Genomic DNA, 24,902 nt, shown 5'->3' on the forward strand with positions numbered 1-24,902 from the left:
GTTGTAATGGGAATTGTATTGGTTTTAATGTAAACTGTTATCTGGCACGTGTGAACTGTTAGAACACAATTGAACCTTACTGGAATAACACCAAAAACACACTACATACAATAATTTCGTGATGGGTTTAATAATATTTGTAATAGATAGTTTTTTATCAGCAGGGATAGCCTACTTAGTGTTGCTTGTTTAAATAAAAGGAAAAATTCGTGTGTATGTAGGCCTATATAATATGCAAAATGTATAAAATAATGTCTAGAAATATGGCCATGCTCCAACTAGGTCACTGGAAATTAACAATCCATTCACAATCATTTATCTGCTTGAACGGCCAGAGAACTGTACAGTATCGTAATATCATATTTTCTAATTATATTATGATGTATGTATAAAAATATGATTTGTACACCTCGTCTTGTCCAAAATTAAAAATGGTCACCGTATCAATCATTTAAAATTGTTTTCTAGGACACGATTATTCGACTCAACACATAAAGACTAGACGAAACTGCCGATTGGATTCCGTGTTGTGTAGATTACAAAAATGTTAATATCTACACGCAACGTCGAGTGTCTTGCTTTTCTCGACGTCCGCCTTGTGTGTTTGCATGAAATATGGCTTAGACCTCCCCAACAATCCCTTAATATGCACGATCTATTGATTTAAATACGTGTATTTAGCTATAAAGGAGTACTTACCTCCGTGTATGGCCGTGTCCACAAAATATCTCACGATATCTCGCTGTCATGTGTGAAATATAATAAATGCATCCGTTATGTAAGGCGCAGCACTGCTCGTTGTGTGCTGCTGAAGGTGAATTAAACATGGTAGGTGTGATGAGGTGATTCTCAGAAAAGGATTCAGAAAAGCTGCTTGTATAATATTTAAAAGCGCGACATTAATGCATTTATACAGGCTGCGCGCATATATAGTTTGATTGGTCAAATATGGGCTTTTTAATGACTATGATTTTATGATATGATTTTAATGACAATCTATGATCACTAACAAAAGCATGCCAATTATTTGAATGTTTATTAATGTATATACGTCGTGGTCTCACTGAAGTTCTGTAAATGGTCTTTGGTCACAGAACTATAACAGGTCTTCACAATAATATCACTAGACATTTCCGAGTTATTTTTGATATCCAAAACGGCTGAAGAAGAGTCTTGCATAGACAGCAAAATTCCCTAAATTTCATGTATTGCAGACAGTTGACTTTCAGCATGTGATTCTATGAATATAATAAAGGGAGACTTTAACACGGAGTCAAATTCTTCTTTTGCAACATAGATCTGTAATTGGGCTAAAGACAAGTAGGCCTATAGTCTGTCAAAATGAACTAAAAATGACAATGGCATGGCAAAGCTGGTTAAACACCATGTTAAAGTCAAAACTGTATTGCTGATTATGAAGTTGATAAGAGCACAAACATAGAAGACAACACCCTGTAAAGGAACAAAAAATCGAATTTATACAAAGCAATGTAGAGGAAGCTTTGCTTAATAGTTGCTTTAATATCACATATTAAAGGCTAGTATTGCTTTTATTGGTTGAATACACAGACAAAACCAGACTGCTTCTGAAACATTTAATTAGCTTTGAAAAGCTTTTTTTGACAAACAATCAAACATTTTGACAAATGTACGTGCTGCAGTATTTTCTATGTTCCTTCATTAAAGGGAAAGTTGTTTGGAAATTATATGATTATGTGTCTGCATTGGCGTTGTTGTGGCTCTAGTACTTTTTTAAATAGACTTAAATATTAACATTATTTTTTATGTTCATATAATTTGATCAGCCTTTGTAATTGTGTTTTGTCCAGCAGGTCGCGTCATTCTAATACCTCTAACAGAGTGCTGGAAGCTGATTCAATAATCAACACATTTTAATTATTGGACACAATTTTACATTATTGTAAGTCATAATCTTTGAAAGGTGAAGGAAAACTAAAATACAAGGATAGCAGTTATAAAAACACACAATCTTTCTGTAAATTATTAAAGCTTGACAAACTAATTCTACTGATTAGTTTTATTACATATATATGTTTAGTTATACATTTATTTCTATTATCTTTTTATTCAAATGAATGGAAGACCTATGTGCACAATTTTCTCCATAACATACTACTTAGTTCTGTTATCCAAGAGCAAATACAAAGAATTTTTAAGAAATGTCTTTTTCTTGTAAAATGATCAAGGTTAGAATGAATCTAGTTTTCACTTGGCTTTCAATATCTAAAGGTCTTTCAAAAATATCAGTTTGAAGTCACGTTGGTTATTTAGTCCACCGCAGTGGTGGTACTAGTACAGCAGCCTGGACGACGCAGGGATTTCAATAACCTCCTTTTATTCCCGTGTGTTGATCCTGAGCTGTGCTGAGATGTTGCTGTGTTCTGGCGCGAGAGCTTTGCTGCTATTCCCATAGTCTCTTTAATCTGCAGTTCCAGATGTTGCTGAATCGCAATTCCAAGTTCCTCGGGATCAACTGAGGCTCCGTACACTTCCCAGGTCATGCCTTCTGCATCCCATTTCACATCCCTTACAGGAGACTTTTGACTCTTTGGCGCGGTTTTGTCGCTCCCGTTCACCTTTTCCTCAAGCAGACATACTTCTGGGAACACGTGCTCTGGATATTCCTCAGAGTCTTGACCTACTTGCACCCCTATATCTCTCAGTTCTTTCTGTGAGGTCATGGTCGCTGCTTCCCTTGTGGTCTCTCCATCTTTCCACTGCCTCATCTGAGTTCTTGTGGGACGCAGTGGACCAGGCCAAGAGCAGTCCAGATCGCAGCAGTGAAACAGTCGTTTAGCATTCAATCCTGTCTCGCTGACAGAGCTGATGAGTCGAGGGAGAGCAAGCGAGTTGCCTGATGCCACCTGGGCCCTGTGGTTCCCTTCCATTCCCACTAAGTGTGGCAACAGCTGTGCTGGGGCAGGAATGGGCTGTGGGTGGCAGTATGCTGCAAACGTGTCCTCTACTGCTCCATGATGGAAGTGTAAATTACAGCAAACGGCATCATGAAATTTCGAGCAAGAAGACTCTGGAATGGCCTCACTGGGCACTTGTATTTGGGAAGATGCGCCAGTCTGAACAAATGTTTGTTGGGATGGCTGAGTGGGACTGCCTGATCTGCTGCTCCCCGTTCTGGTGGATGTTGTAACCGTATTGCTTTGCTGAAGCGGCATGGCCTGTTTACACACTAAAGACGGGAATGACTGCGCACAAGTCTCCTGCTCCTTTATTGGGTAACAAAATGAGCCAGCATCACAGTTGCGAGAAGGAGCTTGGCCGTCTTCATATATCTGCAAGCTGTCTGATTGGCTTCTCTGTATTGATAACAGGCTGTGTTCTTTCAGGTCTCTATGAGGATATAAAACGTGGTCCCTGTGCACTGACAATAATCCTCCACATGCTTGTTTATTGTGATGGTTCATTATGTCTTTGAGCTGTAAATCTGCACCGTCAGACACATGGGTCTCTGCAATGTAGTGATGACCTGTATGTTGTTGATCAGTCACATGGTCAGAGTTGATATTGCAGGTTAGTGCAGCAGTCTGTTCACTGTCTTTAATGTTCTTTGGTGAGCATGATATTTCACTGGAGCTCTTTAATTGTTCCTCAGGCTGGTGGAAGACCTTCACCTCAGCAGAAATCGGGTCAGAGGCGACACACTCAGCAGGGTTTGAGGGAATTGTGACCCCTGGTGAGAACCGTTCCATCACAGGCTGCCCAGTCTCTGCCATTGGATATAAGATTAGGAGAAGAAGCATCAAGGTAAATGAATGTTTGTATTAAATATAGGCTGGGTTAATACATACTCATTTTTATAAGTCCATTTGGATAAAAGCATTTGGTAAATTCCCAAATAACAACATCTCAGCCTGCTGCTTCAAGTAAAAACACTCGCAAAAATAAAAACCAAACTATTTTCTCCATAGCTTTAGGAAGAAACCTGGATCAACTGCAATAGATGTTTGGGATTAACTGGTTGCTTTTTTTAAATATGGGTGAAGGAGTTAATTTGATCCCATTTTTAGCATATGAGAACTATGGTACACTAAGATTCATTCTTCGTATATGCCCTGACAAGCTAAACAAATGGATATAATGCTCTACTTGTGCATTCGTGGCATCCCAATAAGCAAATCTTTGTAATGCATGTCTTTGCATATTGGGATGGTGGAGGTGGAGCAGGGATATGACACACAGGTGTTTGGAAAACAAAAAATGCTAAATTATTTTCAATCCAGTGATGGGTCCAAAAGGGACAAACCCAGCCGTTGGGTTAAAATAACCTAGAAAATGGCTTATGTTTGAACCAATCATTTTTGACCCAACCCAGCATATGTTAATTTATATCACAACGGTTGGTTATGCCTTTTTGACCCAACGCTGGGTGGAAAATAACCCAGCATTGGCAATGATTTATTTGTTTAAATGGCTGTTTTTACCTAAATCTCTCAGGGGTTAATCTCCCACTCTACTGTCTCTCAAATCTACAAATCCAATCTTGTTCTTATTCTGGGAGACGACAGACATTGAGAAGAGCTAACAATCAACATTTTTATATTTTTGGACATTTGATACTTCTTTTGCAAGTGCCTGTTTAAAGCCTATTTCAGACTTTGCTTCACTTTTCAGAGATATGCAACAGGTTAATACGGGTGAAAAATAACATCTATTAAAACACTATTACTTGCTGTAGCTATTTGAGCAACAGCAACAGCCACAGAACAATTTCTCTTTAGTTTTCTCTATACATTCTAAAACATAGTAAGACAACTTTACTTTAAATGTGTTTATTTATTATTATCAATCATATAAAATTGTAATGTTCATTTATTATCATAAATGATATAACATACAATAGAATGTATGTGCTACTGAACTGAGTATTATGAAATAGATCAAACACTCTCATTCATTTCAAGTTACCTATGCATCTTCTTTCTACAAAGTCCAAAAATACCTGCCAAGGTAAAATCTCCACCTTGTGCATACACACACCCATCCACATACACAACAGGACAAATGGTATCAGTATTTACAAAAGCACAAGAAATGCCTACCTTGTGTCCCAGTCACAGATGATGCTTACGATCCCTTTTGATCTTTGTCGTTTGTGTCCCCGGTCTTTACCTGCCCAGTATCTCTTTAACGCCCTGTGGTGTCATCCCAGTCTCCTGAAGGTGCAGCGTCAGCGCAGGTCCACATAAAATGAGAAACGGTCAGCAGGATCTTATTTCCACAATCATTCCATTACATGTCACTCATCTCTGTCCTCTCCTTCAACATCCCCGCTCCAAGAGTGAAAAAGATGGAGGGAGCTTCGGGATTATATTCCACTTTCATATGATTACAAGGCAGCTTCAGTCACATCTTCAAATCCCCAAGCAGGAGGGCATGTGTGTGTGTGTGTGTGTGTGTGTGTGTGTAAGAGAGAGAGGGAGATAGCAAGAGAGGAATGTGTGTGGCTGTGTGGGTGTTGTGGAGAAAGACTATCCGTGTGATGTGGTGGAGGGTTGGAGAGAAGAGCTGAAGGAGATTGGATACAGAGAGGAGGAGGAGAATATGGTGATGATGAGGAGGTGCAGTGGTTATTAAGCCGCCAGGGTTGTTGCCACTTCACCCATCTAAAAGGAAATAAAACGCATGAATGAATTTAAAGAAAAACAGTGGTCATATACAAATTATCCACTTAGTTTTCTCTATCTCATTGGGCCCTCCCTCCCTCCCTCCTTATCAAAATGTCCCTCACTTCCTTTTATGCAAGCATACACAAACACACAGTGGGATTTTATTACTCTCGTTCACCTCTTTCAGTACAAAGAATTGCCACTCCCTCGTCCCTCCCTAGGTCTCTTTGGCTAACCATCATTCCTCTACTGTTGCTATGGAAACACATTTCTCAATGGGACTGGGATGATTCTTCCTTTTTTTCTAATGGAGTGATATGACGTATTATCTCTCTATGGACGCACATGGAAACACCAGCCTGAATTTATTTCAAAGTTTATTTAAATTTCCAAAAACATTAAATCAGTCTATCTATCTATCTATCTATCTATCTATCTATCTATCTATCGAATCTCGAAGACAGCCCTGTCATTTGAGGAATATGCCAGATGCAGATTAAATCCAGTAAACAAAGCAAGAGTTTTTGCCAGAGAGATAAGACAAATTTAAAACAGCCAGCACCAATCAGCAGGATTTTTCATGAGGATTGATGCTACATCTGTGACAAAGAAGGATGTGGACTCTATGTGCCCATTTTTCAAAATGAATTTGGTCTTTACTTGTGCTGCAGACACAATTTGACAAGCTTCATCAATTCACATCGTAGAAAAGCATCACAACATCATTGAGTATACTTCTTAAAAAAGATGCTACACACAGCGATGCCATAGGAAGACCGTTTCGGGTTCCCCAAAGAACCATTTACTCAAAAGTTCTTATGAGAACCATTTCTTTCTTACTTTTTAAAGGACCTAGTTCATCACTATTACAGAATAGGTTCAAATTACCTTAGTGCTTCAGATCACCTTTTTTATTTTTTTAAGGAAAATTTGTTGTTTCCCAGTGTTTAACAGAGTGGTAGCAAAAATCTATGACAATTTTCTTACCTTCCATATGTGTATTCAGTACTTAGGTGGTTAGAGGCGAGTCTCCTGTGTCTGTGTCTGTCTCAGGTGTCATTTAATAGGACTCTGAACTTTCTCTTATATAAGACAGTCCTCAGGTGTGAGTCATGGCTGTTCCAAAGGGCACTATTGTTCTTTTACCTCTTTTCCTCCTGAAGCAGAAGGATTTTTCCTGTCCAATGTTCACACACCTACCTTAACACCAGCCACTCCCATACTGCCCTGTTTACACTCTCACGATGAGAAGCATAACAGACAAAGCTTCTGAATGGTCAATAAAAACTTGTTCTGAAGTCAACCTCAATAGTGTATCCTGAGCCACTTCAAGTTAGGAGACACGTCAGCAAATAATTTAGTTTGAGAAAAAATGTGTCCAAATTAAGAAAATGAAATAAAATTTACAAACTGGAGGAAACGCCAGCATGGGAGAGTATTAGCCCATCTCTCTTTCTGACAAAAGCGACAAAGCATCTAGTTTTTTAATATTTTTTAGCAGTGAATCTATTTTCTTGATAAAGTAGCAATAACGCAAAACATATGACAGTATTTTAGAGTCGAGTCGTCATATTACCTGCATCTGTCTGATGTAAAATTTACACTCTTGATACCCACCCGATTCGTGAATGAATCACTTTTTAAGTCGGTTCAAGAATCGGTCTCAGGCCGAATCAGCTGATTCGGTCTAAATCACTCTTAGAGCACTTTCGTACTTTTGCAAACAGTAACGGGAATACTATAACATCGAGTTTTGATGATGTTTATAATATACTACATATCTACTAAAACCAAACGTGTATGGTTTGACAGCGCTGAGGATGGTCTTTTTTTGTTTAACGCCTGCACGTGCTACTTGTGATCAACTCTATACTGCAGGTAATATGACAGGCACCGGTAAAGACGTTGGCAGTTTCTCAATTCCATTAACGCAAAGAACGGACTTCTGTCCTTGCGAGGCAGCCTCAGAAGAACGAACTTGGATGGACGCGCCGCAGTGACTTCTGGGACTTCAAGCGGATTCCGTAGGCGCGCAAGGCTACATACGATGCATCCTTGCATAGCCGCGGGAAGTGTGGCGTCGAGCGAAAGAAAAACTGAAACAGTGACAAAGATAAATGGCGTCAATTGAAAGAAAAACTGAAACAACGTGTTAAAGATAAATAAAGGCAGAGACTATTTGCACTAGGTCCGCCCACCAATACGTGATTGGAATAGGAAAAAGTGTAAGAATTACACCATAGTAACTTCAGTGGTGTAAGGTGTAATGTCTGTATAGCGTGACACAGGAGATAGGGGTTCTAATCCAACTCTAGCATTTGTTTTAAAAAAAATATTTAAGACTTAAAATTCTTTTTTAAGACTTAAAATTAATTTTTATTCATAAAGTTTGGGGTGAGGTTAGGGGTGTAGGGCTTTAATATCTCAATAAGTTGCCATCAATTTTTATAAATTAAATTATTTACACTCTGTTATTATTGCATAATGTTTAATGCACAACAATACTGAGGTGCAAATAGTAACGTTATCTGCCAGTATTTATAAGTATCAATAGCATCTAACTACTATTTCTATACCCAAAAATACAGCTATTTTCGGTTAGTGTAAAAAGCATTGCTTCCTTGGGCGGGCTATTTGTACTCCGTGTAAATAGACACTCCGTAAATTTTAAACGTTACTGTTACAATGACAACACAAGTATCTCATGACGTCACAGCGTTAGTGAAGGTCAAGTGTCACGAGCGGTCTTGTCCAAATGGCGCAAAAACGAATTTCAGACTTTTTTTACTGAACATTAATGTCCTCATGCAGGACTTCATCAGCGTTAACGCAGAAAGAAAGGCCACTTTCGGAGTTTTGCATGCAGGCCAGCAGTAATGTAAGACAGTTATTTCTTTATTTGAGATTGTGGCTAATAGGTCTACATGCAGAATGTGTAACGCCACGGGTTGATTTCTATGTGCTGTCGCCGTGCAGCATGCAGTTGTGTTTAAACGCGTGACTGGTTTTCCCATGGTTTATGTTTGGGTGGTTAAGGAGAATTGTAATACGTTACATGACTCCTGTATTACTTTTGAGTTACTTTCACCAAAATAACTACAGAAGTAGAACTTACATTCTAAAATAAGTCTTTGAATTTTTGTATTTTCAAAATACAAAATACTTTTTGCCAATCAACCTCTTTAGACTGCTGATTTCTTGAATTAACTAGGCTATACACAAATAAATACTAAAAAATACTAAATTAAATGCATTTAAATACAAAATACTATTACAAAATAATAGTATTTTGTATTTCAAATGGATGTATTTGAAACACTGCCTATCCATGCAGTCTAATGAGGAGGTTGATTGGCAAAAAGTATTTTAGTTTGAAAATATAAAAATACTAAGATTAAACACATTTAAATACAAAATAGTCCCATCTCATCACTGAACTAGATTATATAGAATTCTAGCTAGTCATCATGTAAACGTTAGCATACCTTGTGATTGCTGCTGGTCACAGGGATCTTGCAAACTAGCTTCCTGAAACCCGCCCAAATGGAATGAAAACTAGCCCAATTATTTTCCGGTGTCAAATCTAAGTTAACAACTGCCAAGATATGTTTCTATTGCTATATTTACTTATCTGAATGGTTTCCTAGGTATAGTATATATTTTTTGTTCTGATCAACTCAAAATATGTTTTGGGGGATTTAGGAAAGCAAACAATTCTGGGTCACCTTTGACTACCATTATATTTTTTTCTGCTATGGTAGTCAATGATGCCAAAGAATTTTCAGTTGCTAACATTCTACCAAATATCTTTGTGTTCAACCGAACAAAGAAATTTATACAGGTTTGGAACAACTAAACGATGAGTAATCCATAACAGAATTTTCGTTTTTGGGTGGAGTGTCCCTTTAAAAAAGCTCCCACGTGTGCTCGAGACCACGCATGGAAATGGACGAGAAACGTGTTTTCTCTTCGTAAGACATGCAAAAACTTGCTTAAGAAATAAGCATGGTTAAATATATTGCATATGTATCATGTGTACAAGCACCTCAATGTTTTAGTTGTTCTAGACTGTGTGTATAGCTGCTCAAACGTGATATTTGGCACCTGGAAGAATCAACTGTTGTACACTCACGAGTGATTTCTTTCATTTTGCAACGTGACATGCACCTTAGTACGAAACATTGGTAAAAGCATCATTCGGATGCATTGTCTAATACCACCGCTATATTTTCCTCTTTGGTTGAGCTGAGCTCGCGCGTCCCTCCCTGTACTGTAGCCTGCCTGTCAGACGCTCGTTCCCCCACACTTTAAGCCGAGCTGACACTACGGGACTGTGAGACAACTTGAATTGCTATGGCGCTTACACTACACAACTAGGTTTCTTGTCATCCGTCATCTTCTTGTTGTAGCAGCACGCACACTACACTACACAACACAACGCAGACAAAGTGTGCTAACTACAAGACTTTGGTCAAGGACCAACAGCAAAAACACATACCACATCGTGAACATTTCTAGTTTGATGGTGGATGGCAAATGAGGTGAGTGGACAGAGGCAAATAGGGAATTTACAAAAAGAATGGTTGCATAAATCAAACAATTTATCGTCAGGAAATAATGATTTATCTGGACTTGCAAGACTAAATCATATAGGGTCCTGGCATAACATTATCATCTAACCCAATGTGCTGTATTGACTGAGGTAGATTTATGTTTAAATGTTTAAATAAAACATTTTGCAGAAGGCATGAAGTTTTGGTGGGTGATTGGCATACTAGACAAATAACAGTTTGATCATGCATTGCTAGTGTTGATCAGGGAGCCCTTTGTTCATTGTTGTTTATCCATGATTTCAAATAAGAATCCTCCACTGGCTTTTAAGTGCAAACCATTAGCCCAAATTACGCAAAGTAACTACTTGAGCACTAGTTAAAGCCCAAATTACACAAAATAACTAACTGAGTTTAAATAATTTGCTAACAGCTTGGTCCCCCCCAGTTAAAAAATCCCATATGCGCCCCTGGGCAGCATTAGCAACAAGAGAATTAGCAGCATGGTTGTATTACCAAGATTTCCTGCGTAGCTGACGTATAACTTGTCGATGACCTTTTTCATTATGCTGCCTTCACGTGAAAAGGATTTTAGCTGTGACAGATATAATTTATTAGTTTTTGTATTATCATTAAATTAGTACATATTTACATAATCATTTGAAGCATACTGCATGTTTTATAAACAGCAAAAATAGCATGTATTTCACCAGTATTTCAGAATAGTCAGCAAGCTAACTAGATAGACACACGCAAGCATGAATCTGTCTTCCATGTTTCCAACAACAAAGCACCTCAACACAACCAGCTCGGAATCATGACTTCAGAAGTGGGAACTATCGAATTTCCGAGAGCACGTGAAGGCAGTATTACTAGTCAGCTTCCTGACTTTTCTGGAATATTGGTGAAATACATGCTATTTTCGCAGTGTATAAAACATACAGCATGCTTCAAATGGTTATTCAAAGGCTATATGTAAATATGTGCTAATCAACGACAAGACAAGGCAATGAAGTTGTTAGGAAAAGCTAATAAATCATATATGTCACAGCAGAAATCCTTTTCCCATCCGCCATGTTGATTGTGTAACGCCTGCCCAGCTCGGGAGTCGGGAACTTGGGTATCAACATTATTTCCCAACTTCCAAATAGGAAAGGCGACATCGGAGGGCGTTCATGTGCAATTTCTACCTCGGAAACTCATATTTTCAATTATTCCGAGAGCACGTGAAGGCAGCATTACATAAGGATGCTGCCTTCACGTGCTCTTGGAAATTTGATAATTCCCAGTTCTAATGTCATGATTCCTAGCTGGTTGTGTTCAGGCTTTGTTGACAGAAAGAATGGAGGACGCCAGATTCATGCTTGCGTGTCTTGGGGAAATGATATGAAGGCCTAATAGTTTTCAACCGTACATACTGTATAGTATTACTAGTCAGCTTGCTGACTTTCTGGAATATAGGTGAAATACATGCTATTTTCGCAGTGTATAAAACATGCAGTATGCTTCAAATGGTTATTCAAATATGTAGCCTACTAATTTAACGACGAGACAAGGCAATGGAAGCTGTTGCGGGAAAACTAATAAATCATATCTGTCACAACAGAAATCCTTCTCCTGGCTTGTGTGATGTGAAGAGCTTGTGTAGATGCTTCTGACCTGAGGAGACACCACATATGTTTCACTTGGCACAGCTTTTGCAAAATATACCGACCTTTTGTTTAATGTCAATTTGTAAACAAAACCTTAACAGTGTGGTTCCTTTAGACATCACATAAAATCAACAGTCTGACCTGACAAGGTTATGAGTAAAGGTTGCCTGTCTCAGGTGTCTGTCCCTTTGATGGGTCTCTAGGAGTGTTAGTTTACCTGGGTGACTGTAATCTCATCAATTGACGGTGCTTTAGAGAAAACACAAACAAAGACTTCATTACATGACTTTATTCAAATATCTGGTTACCATGAATAACAAATAATTGCATTGTAGACATAAACTGGCATGAAATCAAATTGCAGAGGAAAGCAATAATTACAATGATTGTTGGACAAATTTTCCAGCCTGTAATATAATGAAAATTTAGCTCCCTAAGGCCATTGTATGTCTTTTGCGAACAATCATTAGTATATGAATAAACACTGGTCAATGATATCTTGCATGTGGATATCAGAGCCACTCTTTTGGCTTCAGTAGTGTTTCTATTGTCTCCATCTAGTGGTCATTTCTAAGACAGATATTTTTCAGGTTTTGTGACCTATGATACATATAAATAATAATCTATTTTATTAGTGGTTCACTAACAGGAAATAATAACAAATATGTTTTTTCTAGAATCATGGCATAAATTTCATGGATTCTGAAAATGGTTTAAGGCTTCAGTAAATGTTATGCAATAATATTTATATTTTATAATGGCAGGAAAATATTTTCTTAATCTAAAGTGTGGGGAGACTTCAAATATATATTAAAGAATATCAGCAACCAGCCCACACAGAGAGCATGAACATCATTGTCTAATAGTTTTCAACCGTACATACTGTATAGTATTACTAGTCAGCTTGCTGACTTTCTGGAATATAGGTGAAACAGACATTGTCTGCCATACTTTTACTTTATTGCCAGAAACAAGCTTTTCTGGTAAACCATACAATTTACACACAAAAATAGTCTATTTATATATAAAAATGTTATTTAACATCCACAAGCATAGCAGCTACCAAGGAGATTGTGCTATTTTTCAAACTCTGAAGTGCCTTTTTAAATCATGAAGGTTATCTTTGTTTCTACGTTAAGCTGCGTTCTATCGGCCACGACTGAACACCATCAGAGCAGGAGCAACATTCAGCTCATGTCAGAAAAGTCAGTCATTCTGACTCTCTGAGAAACACTGTGTATAAATATATAGAATTCACACTTTATTTAAGCAAAGCATTACTTTCCCTGACACAATAGTCACTAAATTGTGTTGTCCATTTTCTGAGGTCTGGCCTTGAAAGTAATTGAGTTAGATTTTTAGGTCATATGTACCTGTACGTTGATCCAAACACAACAACAGCATTTACACAACACTTGTTAGATTGCTTTTTTTAAATTTAGACTTGGGAAGCTCAAGAACTCTTCTTGAAATCTATTGCTTTCACGATACGTAGATTATGAAGTATTTTGTGCCAACTCGTAGTAAATGATCAACATGATCAAAGAATCTGCATCAAAAAGCCCTGCCCAAAAAAAACGAAAGTAAGGCTGGCTATTATATGAAAATAGACACTACAACCCAAGACATATTTCCTCTTTTCTAACCGTTATCTTTTACATTTGACATAACTTGACATATTGATTCAGCCATGGTAATGACAAAAGAAATTACAAGACAAATATTAACACGACTCGCATTAAAAGTAGTGTGGTACATTAATCCAAATGATATAGTTAAATGTTTGTTGAATTAATATTGAGGTTTAGACAGTAAGCACATAGATACATACAGCAGCTTCGCTAGAGCTAGCGTTAATGGAAGTCCATGGACATTATCATTATTAACTGCATGTTTGTCAATTTGCCACTGGATATTGCAAAATAGATGAAAACCCCATTGTATTTACAGAGTTGCTTCTGCTTTAGCAGATTTTAAACTTGTTTTAGAGAGCCACAGGTTCATTACTGCAGTTTGATGAATGATACAGGTGACAGCTGACAACAAATGAGATATTCTATCGTGGACCTCTTACTTTGGATGATGAAATCACATCATCTCTTTCTAAAGTGGGCTGGTAAATATGTATAGCTTTGGTTTGACTACATGCATTGCTAGATGAAGTAGCCATGTATGTGTATGGCTCTCCTGTTTTTGCCAAGTGGTTGATATCCTTAGGACAACATCATGTTGACCCTGGGACAACATTTAAATCAACCAATCAGATTTCAGAAATAAGTTTACAGTTTATTTTAAGTTTAATCTTCCAACCAGGATTAGGTGCTTCTAGACCATTGTTTTTCACTTATCATTTCCCTCTGATTTTAGGGGTAAGTTATGGTTAGGGTTGGGGTTTGGTGTGGGTTTAGGTTTTATTTATAAAAATGTTGTCCTTAGGACATCAACCACTTGGCAAAATCAGGTCGAGCTGTGTGTATGTGTGTTTAGCACTCTTTGCGGTGATCATAAATGTCACAAATGATGAGTGTGGAAGAAGTCTGTAATGCTATGATGTGTAATCGTTTGTAAAGTCTAGCCAGTCTCTGAAAGAACAGCCATCACTGTGTCGGCCTGCTTTGCAAGCTTTGTGCTGGTGTGAGCAGACAGTTTGAACAGAGTGTCCCTCAGGTTTAGAGAGGTTATCTGCTCCCGTAACATGCCTGTAGGAGAGAAAAATTCACTTTTAAAGATGTGACTTAATACATTTACTAATGATACTAATGACATTTCCGGTAAGAGAATATATTAAACAGCAAATGCAGCTTACTGGTTTTTATGGTGCATTCTGGGGGAGGTTTTTTTACCATTGGGACTATTTTAGCAAAGGCCATAGAAAAGACTGCCTCTCTACTGACTTTCTAAACTAGAAAATGGATGGAAACACCCAATACTATAAAATACAGTATCATTCAATTACAGTATTTGACTACCGGACTAATAATTTTAATTGGTTACTGTAGTTGACATAATATTGACTTAAGTCTTTCTCCTTTCCACAGTGTCTTTTACTGACCCGAGTTGGCAAGGCTGCAGATGAGGCCTAAAGCACTAAATTTGACCTCCACGGCCACAACAGGATCATCTAGCATCTTTTGCAAGGTGGGCAGGAGATCAGCATCCCGAAACGGTTCCTGAACAGCCTCTGCAAACAAAACACATACACGTTAGAATTGAATAGAATTCCAGAAGAGACACATTATCACTCTTTTTAAGGTGAGAATACTATTTTAGGTTAACTTTTGGCAAGAGATTAATGGTGTAATTTCTGTGAGGTGTAATTGAACTTTATATGTGAATACTTTTTTATGGCATTGTGCACGCATCATGTAAAAGTTACCAGGTTTAATTGTGCATTGATGGTAAAAAATTTAAAGACATAGCTACAGGTCATTAAGTAGTTCTATTACACCAGTCTAATGCCAAACAAGTCTTGTGAATTTACAATTCTTCATGTAATCTTACCAATGTCTATAGCAGAGGCAATGGCTAAAGCCACTAAAGCTTCATTCTGCATGATGACATGCTCACTGATTGCCATTGAGATGAGATGTTGAACTCCATCTACTTTAATAACAGTCTGGATGACTTCCTTTAAAGACAGCAGATGGGAACATTTTGATGAATGACTTCAGCCAAGGTTGATGACTTCAGTTAGATTGTTTATGCATTACAGAATAGACCTATCTCTATGTGTGTCTCTTTAATACTCACCGGGTTTCGGCTGTGTCGTATGAGAGCTGCTAAAAGACGGTTGGCCTCACCCCTGACACCAGCGTGATCTTTAGCATCACACCACTCCATGACCCGTGCTAACAGAATCTCGTCCTTCCCTAACACTGAAGCTGCTTCCTCTAAGAAAATAATAAAGAACAAACGATGAGAGAAAAAATACTGCAAAGAAGTATATACAATAGAATCCAGATGAAACACATCAGAGGTACTATAGTAACACTGCAGCTTGTTTACTCTGTATTTAGATACTCAGATCACCTTCGGCAAGTGAATTACGTACAGGCAGTAATTTACTCCGACAAAGCTGCTGCTGGTCTTTTGTTTGTACACCGAGGTGTCTAAGAGCTCACACTAAAATAACAAACTGCAGTGAGGGGTTGAAAATTACAGCCTCTACATACTCAACGGTTTAAAGTTGTAGAGGAGAAATGTTAATTCATTTGACATCATAGTCATTTGGCAGGTAATTGTATAGTTAAGTAAAGCTTTTGTCTAAAAATTACAGCTTGGCTGTTTTGTGTCCTCCTCTTCAACTGCCAACTGAATGTCCTTTTTTTGCCGCTAGGAACAAATGATAATCTTATTTGATAGTCCTGTACAATAGACAATGCTGTTCCACAAACACATTTACCGCGCTGATATGATTATCCAGTCTTCAGACCTTTACTTGTCTTGCCATAGATTCACTACTGCATGTTAATGCAACATTTTTTCCATAATAAAGTATGTTGTTTTTTATGTTATCAACATTCTTTTTTTAACAGTTTTTACTGCACCTAATGATGGATAAACTCCAGACTAGTCTTCTGTATGTGACCCAGCAATACAGCAATTTTCTAGACTCATTACCTTGGCCATCCACCATCATGCGCAAAGTGCCCAGCAGTTTAAACTGGACAGGAGGCATGTCAGAGCGCAAAAGTGTCCTGATCCTCTCCGTGACCCCATCCTCCAACATACGCACCTTATTAGAGGCTAAATAAGAAAAACAGAGAAACCAAAATAACAGATCTAACTACAAACTAAGACTATTTGTAATTGTAAAGATAACCGAATGAATAGACCATCATAGACCAGCATCAACATTCATGGTTGTCTAGGCAGATATGGTTTGATATGAAGGAAGTCTTGCTGGTTAAGCTGGTGTTCTCACCAATTGTTTCTGTAGCCCTATTGGGGAACCATTGCATTAGCAATGGGTCATTGGTGTTACCAATGAGCATACATACTGATAAAATGTATTTCTTGAATGCAAGTCGCTTTGGATAAAAACATCTGCCAAATGTATAAATGTAAAGGTAACACCAGAATCCCATACTGGGATCAGTGTCCAAATTGTGTCCTTTAAAGAAATCCAACAGTGCTTCTAAAATATAGTAGTATTCAAAAAATGATTATATTGAATTAAAAGAAAAAGAACAGAAAAGTATAACCTGGAATGGCAAGGTTTCTAAGTGCACTAAGGCCTGCATGCTGTACAGAAACATCTCCCTCTGTTACATGCTGCTCCAACAGGTCCAGAATATAAGGAACAACCCCCAGTTCCAACATCTTCACACAGTTGCTGTCTAAAAGCAGAGAAAACTTTTTATGGTCATTTCTATCATAGGCAAACGTAAGAGAATAATCAGTTTGTGCATTTCAAAAAGCATCCATATTCATATCCTTACCATTTCTGGCAAAATTAGCAATGGCCAGAGCTCCTGACAACTGCAGCTCGGTGTTTGTGGACTGCAGCCAGAAGAGAACATCTTGGTAGACTCTCCCTGTCCCTTCCCCAAAACACCTTTGCATTGACTCATCTGTAAACAAACACAGACAGTCTTTTATAGTTCATAATAACCTCAATTAGTAGACTTTTTTTATTTGTGACCCTGGACAACAAAACCAGTTGTGTCATGTGTCAAAATGATCTATTTTTCATTTATGCCAAAAATCATTAGGATATTAAGTTCAAAGATCATGTTGTAAATTTCCTACCGTAAATATATCAAAACTTTATTTTTGTGAGTGGACACAGCAAAAACGCGAGCAACTATGGCGGGAAACACGCCTATAAACTATCACTGCTGCCCGCTCTTTGGGAATTACCCACTCAAGTCTATGTAAAGCTTAGAATTTCCACTTTCGGGTTCATCTACTTTCCACAAGGTCATTACAGCGATAAGCCAATAGAGAGCGTTAAAACAAACCTGTTTCTTCTTGGCAACGGCCTGCTGCAGCGCCTCTGATGGACAACGTTTAAGGCGATTTTCTCAATATTTTATTTTTTTGCACCCTCAGATTCCAGGTTGTATCTCGGCCAAATATTGTCATATCCTTACAAATTCATTACATCCCATACATCAACGGAAAGTTTATTTATTCAGCTTAATTTCGCAAAATTGACTCTTATGACTGGTTTTGTGGTACAGGGTCACATTTAGTAAATGTCTTGCTTGTAATATAAATTCCCATAGTGATTGAGAGTAGTCATTGAGAGAGACGTACCTCCCAGTAGGAGGGTCACTATGAGGTTTGAAGCCACTTTGATGCTGCAGAGGTCGTGTGTGTCAGAGCCACCCTGAAGGGTTCGAATCATTTCAGAGAGAGCCTCGGGCACGCCTGACTCCACAAACTGCAGTTTCAGAGCATCTAAAACACATGCACATGCAAGGAGTTCATTATAAGTTCATCATCACCAAGGACAGTGACTAAGGACCCAAGGAAGATGACATTTTAACAAGGGGCGCCATACGAATGATTATGTGAAAGCTGAGTCCATGCACGGTTTGGATATAGCTTACCACTTTCTCCTAGTGATCCAAGAACCTCCAGTATGAGATGTCGACGTTCTGCATCTGGTGCCCGTTTCAGCTGATAAGTCAAAACCTTTGCTACACCCACATCTGCCAGAGCTTCTCGTGCAGCATCTGTTCAAACATAAACAAACTCTGACTGCACTGGATTTTGCATCAGAATAACCCTTTTCAATGACAGACTTTTTCAGCCATCCATTGTTCAACGATTACCAGAGCAATTATGAGAAAATATTTTTTCATGTGAAGAAGACAAACAGGCTAGACGGAATGAAGTGGGGTGGCATTGTCCATATTGTCTTTACATTTGCCTTACCCACATCAGCAAGGTTGCAGAGGGCCAGCAGGCTGACGTTTACCAGTGGGTCATTCTCAGGATACTGCTGCATTATGGTCACCAGCCTGGGGATGACTCCATTCTCTACCAGCTGCGTTTGCTGAACGGCTGAGAGAGAGAGAGAGAGAGAGAGAGAGAGAGACACATGGGGAGCGTGAATGGGCGTATAGGGACTTACAGAAAAGAAAGAGACTGGCATCAAGAGCAATAGAAGATGTGAGAACATGAATAGAGAAGACCACAAGGACATTTACATGTATTCATATCATTGCCTTGGAATTATTACATTCCTTTATTTAACCAGGAAAAATAAAACTTTCTGAGATTAAAAATCTTTTTTAAAAGTACCCTGGCCAAGACATGCAGCAATAGAAACTCACAAAATGACGACCTTTCAAGACATACACATTATCTATACAAGTTCAAAAACATCTACAACTTGAATCTTCCTTCAACAGCTCACAGATCAAAGATTTAAAAGTACACATTGATACCAAGTCCTGCATCTTCAGATCATTTTGTAAAACATAGGGCAGCGTACCGAAAAGACTGTTTTCCCAGCACTGACACAATATGCAAGTTCTGTGAACGTAAAAAATAAGAACCTTCAATTTTTTGTGTCGTAAAAGAGCTAAGATATGATGACAAAAGTCCCAGGATAGATTGTAAACAAACAAATACCAGTGCTCTAGCCTGCATATCAACAATGACGGCCAACATACTCTATACAATTTGTTATGAACCTATGAGCATCATGATAAAGAGTGTCTAAGGAATACAAAAGTGTAGTAGTTGCCTCTCCATGATCAAGTACGTGCATTCTGAACAGTTTTGAGATATTAAACTGATACTGAGATATTTTAATATTAAAATATTAAAACGTTTTGGCATTCCATTTGACTTTGTATAGTTAAAACCTTTTTGTTTTCAAAAAAAGTCTGTACCCATCATAAACACAATGTACATAATGTAAATAAGTTGTCAGTGAATAAGAATATGTACATACAGTAAATAGAATCTTTAATTCCAATGTCAGATGCTTTTGGCTACTTTTCAAACATCGTGTTAAACAATTTAAAAGTGTTATTCCAATATGTAAGAAAAAAGTAAAGAAACAGATGTTATAAGTGCAGCATTGGTGTGTTTAATTATTTAGCTTAAAGATTCAAACTAGATGTATTTCGTTAGTTTTTCTTTTAGAGTGAGTTTAGAGTAAAATAAAGGTGGTACACAATGAAATAGATGAACCAGTTTGACCATGTGGTTTCATAAAGAGCTTTTAACATCTGAGGAACTTCACAAAAGGTTCTTTGTAGTGGAAAGGGTTTCTTAGATTTTTTAAATATGAAAAAGAAAGGTTCTTTTAACAGAATGACCTTTCGTAGAACCTTCATTTTTAAGAGTGTATTTATCAGTATGACCGGGATTCAGACCCATAACCCTGGCGTTTCTAGTGCCATGCTCCACCGGTTGAGCTACAGGAGAGCATTGAATAGTAATTTACTCTTTTTTAATGCTTGTATTGGCTTTAAGAAGTAACAGACAGTAAAAGTATTACTCACAGTTTTCAAAGCAGATGCGTCCGATCGCTCGGCCCGTGTGCAGCAGCTGCTCCTGGTCCAAACTGTTCAGTAAAGGCACTAATGCTGTCACCAGTCCTGCTTGAATACAACGGTCCCTCACACCAGCTAACACACAAGCCAACAGGAAACCACTCATTTTGGACATTTTTGTTCAATTTATATCGCTGTTTTCCCACATTTTTGTATTGTGTATTTACTTTCATTACACTAAAATCTGTTTTACCTTCCCTGGCCATCTCTGCTACCAACAGGGTAATCTGAGAGGTGAGAGGACTCTTCTTCCTCAGGACTTGAGCCAGTACGGGCAGAACACCACTAGAAACGATTTTCTCTGCCATTCCTTTCTCTGGAGATAGAAAGACAGCTTTAGATCATTTTATTTTAATAAACTTGTTCTGTTTACAAACGCAATCTCTCATCCTGTTGCTTAAATTTTTCTTTCATCTCTCCTCTTTTGTTTTGTACTGCGTGCTTTAGAAGTGCTCTGACAGCAAGATCTCAGTGATCGGCTCACACGAGTGTCTTCTCCAACAGTGACACAGATCCTCCATAGATGCTATAGCAGGAGGAAATCTGTCATTGTAGAATGTTCTCCTCAAGAATGACATCCACAAGGGCCAACGTGGCAGGTCAAGCTGTCAGAGGAAGACTATAGCTTCCATGGTAACACCGACTTTGTGTTCTTTTGTGGGGGCTGCGTTCCAATTTTAGATGAATCTGCAATCTGAAGGCACACTGTGCCAAGAAAGGCCATCTGGTGGAGAGTAATTTGTGGTGGAGGCAAGAATGAGCAAAAGATGGGAAGCGAAATGGAGAAAAAGGAGAGATGGATTAATGAGATTAACCCTTTCTCACTTACCCTCCCTCTCAAATATAAATGCGGATTACTTCACTCCTACTTGTGCCCCAATCTGGTAGCAGGTGGACAAACTGACCCTTTGCTGCCCCCTACATTGGATTGTCTTCCCACATACTCCCACACACACACTACTTGAAGGAAACAGAGGCAAATAGCAGCTCGCACAGGAGCGCATCATGAGTGCAGTGCTAAATGACGCCCCGACTCAGCGGGAACTCTGACAGCTACTCTACGTAACTGTCACATGTGAACACAGCTGTAAACTTGTGAGAGCGGGATTGGAGGTTACAGATACACAGATATGGAAACACACACATTGAATTGAAGAAAAAATTGGTGAATTTAATGTAAACACTCACTCTTTTCCAACAGGAGGTTCAGCAGAACGTCCAGATGAGGCTTGAGCTCCTCCTCCACCAGCTCTGTGCTGACACTGATTCCCTTCAGGGCTTCACTGAGAGCCTCTGAAACGCCATCATACTGAATCAGCAACATTTAAAGCAACAAGCAGAAGTAATGCAGTCTCAAGGCTATTTTCATGATGAGTCATTACCATCTCTGTTGTATGATACTGAGATAAACCCACTAAAAGACCAGTTTCAGTTGTTGTTTCAGACTGGTTTGTGCTGATTACTTATATTTTGGACGTGCTATGGATTGGCATAGCCATAGCTGGTCCAGTCTTATCTCGCGGGTGCATACTTTTGCATATAAACTCGTATGAAGTGAATAGTACAAAAATTAACAATTATTAGAAAAAAGCAATAAATAAGATAAAAGCAAGTCATTTAAAACATTTCTGTGTTCATTTACTCACCCTCAAGTTGTTAGTCAGTTGCTAACATTTTTCCAAATATCTTTCTTTGTGTTCAAGAGAACAAATACATTTATACAGGTTTGTGGGGGGAGTAAATCTTGACAGAATTTTCATTTTGGGGTGGAGTATCCCTTTTAAAAAACAATTTTAGGATGTGGCTTTTGCATATAAACTTGTATGAAGTGTACAAAATTTACAATTATTAGAAAAAAGCAATACATCAAAACTATTTTGTGAGGTGGCTTTTGCAAATGAGTTCGTATGAATTAAATCTTACAAAAATGTACAGTTACTAGAAAAATAGCAATAATGAAGCTCCACCTCTAACTCCACCCCTAAACCTATCCATCACTGGAGTGAAAGCACTGCACCATATGAAATGTACAAATGAGATCATACAAATCATGCGAATTAGCCACCTGGTAAAATAGTTATGAATTGTCATAATATTGGGTTGGCTGCCAGCATGGTACCTTATTGAAGATGAAGAATAAGGTTGGCTGACTAAAGACGTCTTGCTAAATAAGATAACTAAAACCTCCTAGCATGTAAACCAGCGTCTTGTGATGGGTACCAACATCCAAAACACAACATGCTGGTGATTTGCTTTGCTTTTTCTTTCAGTAAATAAATGTAAAGACCCAATCCTTATTCAACAGGTCTTGTAAAGTGTATGGTCTCTCAAAGAACATTGACCTGTATGATGTATAATTTAGACAGTAAATCAAGACTATTCAAGCGTTCTGATCATGGTCTGCAAGAATCATGGTAACCGCCAATTAACAATGGTTTTGCTTCAGTAAACATAGTTTAACCATGTGTTAGTAGTTAAAACCAAGCCTGTACAAATGGCAATCAATACGCCAAGAAACGTTTACAATGAAAGTGTACTGCATCAATCATGGATATTTTTTCTGAACAAAGGCAGATGACAACCACCATAGACTCATCATACACCGTCAGTGACAATTCCATTATAAAACACTCTTAAAGGCGGGGTAACCGATTTTCGAATTACGCTTTAGACAACTGAGTCGGGCCGAGTACCAAAACAACCTTGTAGCCAATCAGCAGTAAGGTGCACAGTGCACAGGACGGACATTAGCCGAGCCGAGCGCTGACGAAAGTGAAAGATGGGGGTAGGGGTGTGTTTGTTTTGGTGATTTGAACATCAACAACGGCTAAGAGAAATCAGACACCCCGCCTTTAAAAATTAAGGTCCTTAAAAGGTTCTTCAATGCCATAGAAGAACCATTTTTGGTTCTACCATTCAGTCAAAGGTTCTTTAAAGAACCATCTCTTTCTTACCTTTTTATAATGTGAAGAAGTTTTTTTCGCCACAACAAAACCCTTTTGTGAAACATAAAGGTTCTTCGGAGTTCAGATGTTAAAGATTCTTTATGGAACCATTTGGACAAAAAAGGTTCTTCTATGGCATCATGAAGCACCTTTATTTTTAAGAGTGTGTATACGACCCTAAATTATTCATCACTGGTTTTTTTCACAGTATGATGGACAGCCTCTGGGCACTGGAGGAAACAAGAGTAATCACTGTAAGTAATCACGTTGATAATCCCTGGTAAGCAGAGTGAAAATAGACAGAGGGGGTAAATCACATACAACCATACCACTCTTTCCCCACACTCTTATTCTTACATTAGCCCTCTCCAACATTACACATAAGAGTAAAGGGCAGGGGAGAAAGCAGCAGTGCGTATGAGAGCTGGGCGGGGTTGAGGATATCCTGGGGCTCTCATTAACTCAGGGTGTCTGGCTCCCAGCATGCCCTTACATAAACACCCACGCACGGAGGATACACCTCTGGGTTTAGCCCACCTGGGAGTATAACCTCAATTCCATTGCATACAACCTACAAAACAGTGACCTTTATAGAAAAGGCATGAGGAGAAGGTGGTGTGAATGTTCAGCCTCCTGTTTTTCACCTCCTTACAGTTAAAACTCACAGCAGTCACATTGTGTCGCTGTTTGGCTCAATGCAAAAGAAGAGAGGATTAAAGAGAAGAGGTTTTAACCACTCACCTATCTCTGCCATGACCGCAAGTCCACTAAATCGGCGTCTACGTGTGTCTCTGCAGATACGTGCGGTGACTCCGTGCCCGTGTGTGTACGGTTAGAGAAGCAGAATGTACGGCATGAAAATGCCTGAAGTCAATACAGCAACCGTGCCTCTCCTCCGCTCCTCACACATGCGTGTTGCTCCGGTCTCTCTCTGTCATTCACTCTCTCACTTTCACTCTGTGCCTGTCAGTGACGCCGCCGCATCCACTTTGGCTAATTCTCATGCACTATTATTTCTGCGCCGATGCAATTCTCCCCGCCCCGGCTCTCTGGCAGTATTCTTGCTGCTCCATCCCTCCCTTCTCATAATACACTCTTAATCCTAAAGCTGCTCAAAGCTCATCAGTAGCCTGAGGAATACACTGCGGTTGATGCACAGCATCGGATTCCTATAGCTTTTTCTTGTTGGCCATTTGGTATCGGGTATAACACAGCATAAATTATGAACACTGTTTGTGACCCAGGGGGGGTCTAGCTGCTATTTATCATGATACCAGCAGGGCTGTCTCAGTGGGGAGGATTCATTTAAAGGGATAGTACACCTAGAATATAGCTTCATTCATTATTCATTGACACAACTATTTGTACTGTAAAATAATTATGTGCATTCATAAAATAAAAATAAATAAAGATGCCTAAGTAGAATCATTTTTGGCTGTGTGGTTTGAAAATTCAAGTAAATGAGAATTTTAATTTCTAGGTGTAGGCTACTGTCATTTTAAGTCACTAAACATTGGAATATATTCATGTTTAGTGACAGATATTCTTGGTCTATATAATGATACACATAGGTGGTCCCTGCCAATATTAT

General features: G+C 38.6%; 2 protein-coding genes and 1 long non-coding RNA gene across 4 annotated transcripts; 1 reads left to right on the plus strand and 2 right to left on the minus strand.

Annotated features, from left to right (window-relative positions):
- Positions 1 to 704: 704 nt before the first annotated feature.
- LOC130558989 (uncharacterized) lies at positions 705 to 14,996 on the plus strand. Its single transcript, XR_008963528.1, has 3 exons — positions 705 to 828; positions 3,632 to 3,783; positions 14,886 to 14,996. It is a non-coding gene; the product is annotated as an uncharacterized LOC130558989 (long non-coding RNA).
- Positions 1,583 to 10,728, minus strand: si:dkey-191g9.7 (GRIN2-like protein). Of its 2 annotated transcripts, none has more exons than XM_057341780.1 (3): positions 10,712 to 10,728; positions 5,079 to 5,642; positions 1,583 to 3,745 (listed from the first exon to the last, which is right to left on the minus strand). In XM_057341780.1, exon 3 carries the CDS (start codon positions 3,726 to 3,728, stop codon positions 2,289 to 2,291), a length of 1,440 nt encoding a protein of 479 aa, XP_057197763.1. In that variant the 5' UTR covers positions 3,729 to 3,745; positions 5,079 to 5,642; positions 10,712 to 10,728; the 3' UTR covers positions 1,583 to 2,288. The 2 variants fall into 2 exon arrangements, with proteins under 2 accessions (XP_057197763.1, XP_057197762.1); XM_057341779.1 differs by lacking the exon at positions 10,712 to 10,728 and adding an exon at positions 6,633 to 7,127.
- Positions 12,128 to 24,559, minus strand: si:dkey-191g9.5 (rap1 GTPase-GDP dissociation stimulator 1-B). Its single transcript, XM_057341778.1, has 14 exons — positions 24,053 to 24,559; positions 21,555 to 21,659; positions 20,560 to 20,682; positions 20,316 to 20,441; positions 18,733 to 18,861; positions 18,405 to 18,530; positions 18,109 to 18,252; positions 17,289 to 17,420; positions 17,052 to 17,186; positions 16,468 to 16,593; positions 15,598 to 15,737; positions 15,349 to 15,475; positions 14,900 to 15,028; positions 12,128 to 14,546 (listed from the first exon to the last, which is right to left on the minus strand). The coding sequence occupies exons 1-14, from the start codon at positions 24,063 to 24,065 to the stop codon at positions 14,419 to 14,421; spliced, it is 1,683 nt and encodes a 560-aa protein (XP_057197761.1). The 5' UTR covers positions 24,066 to 24,559; the 3' UTR covers positions 12,128 to 14,418.
- Positions 24,560 to 24,902: the final 343 nt, after the last annotated feature.

This window comes from Triplophysa rosa, linkage group LG9 (genome assembly GCF_024868665.1).
Source record: "Triplophysa rosa linkage group LG9, Trosa_1v2, whole genome shotgun sequence".
NCBI classification, from domain to species: Eukaryota; Metazoa; Chordata; class Actinopteri; order Cypriniformes; family Nemacheilidae; genus Triplophysa; species Triplophysa rosa.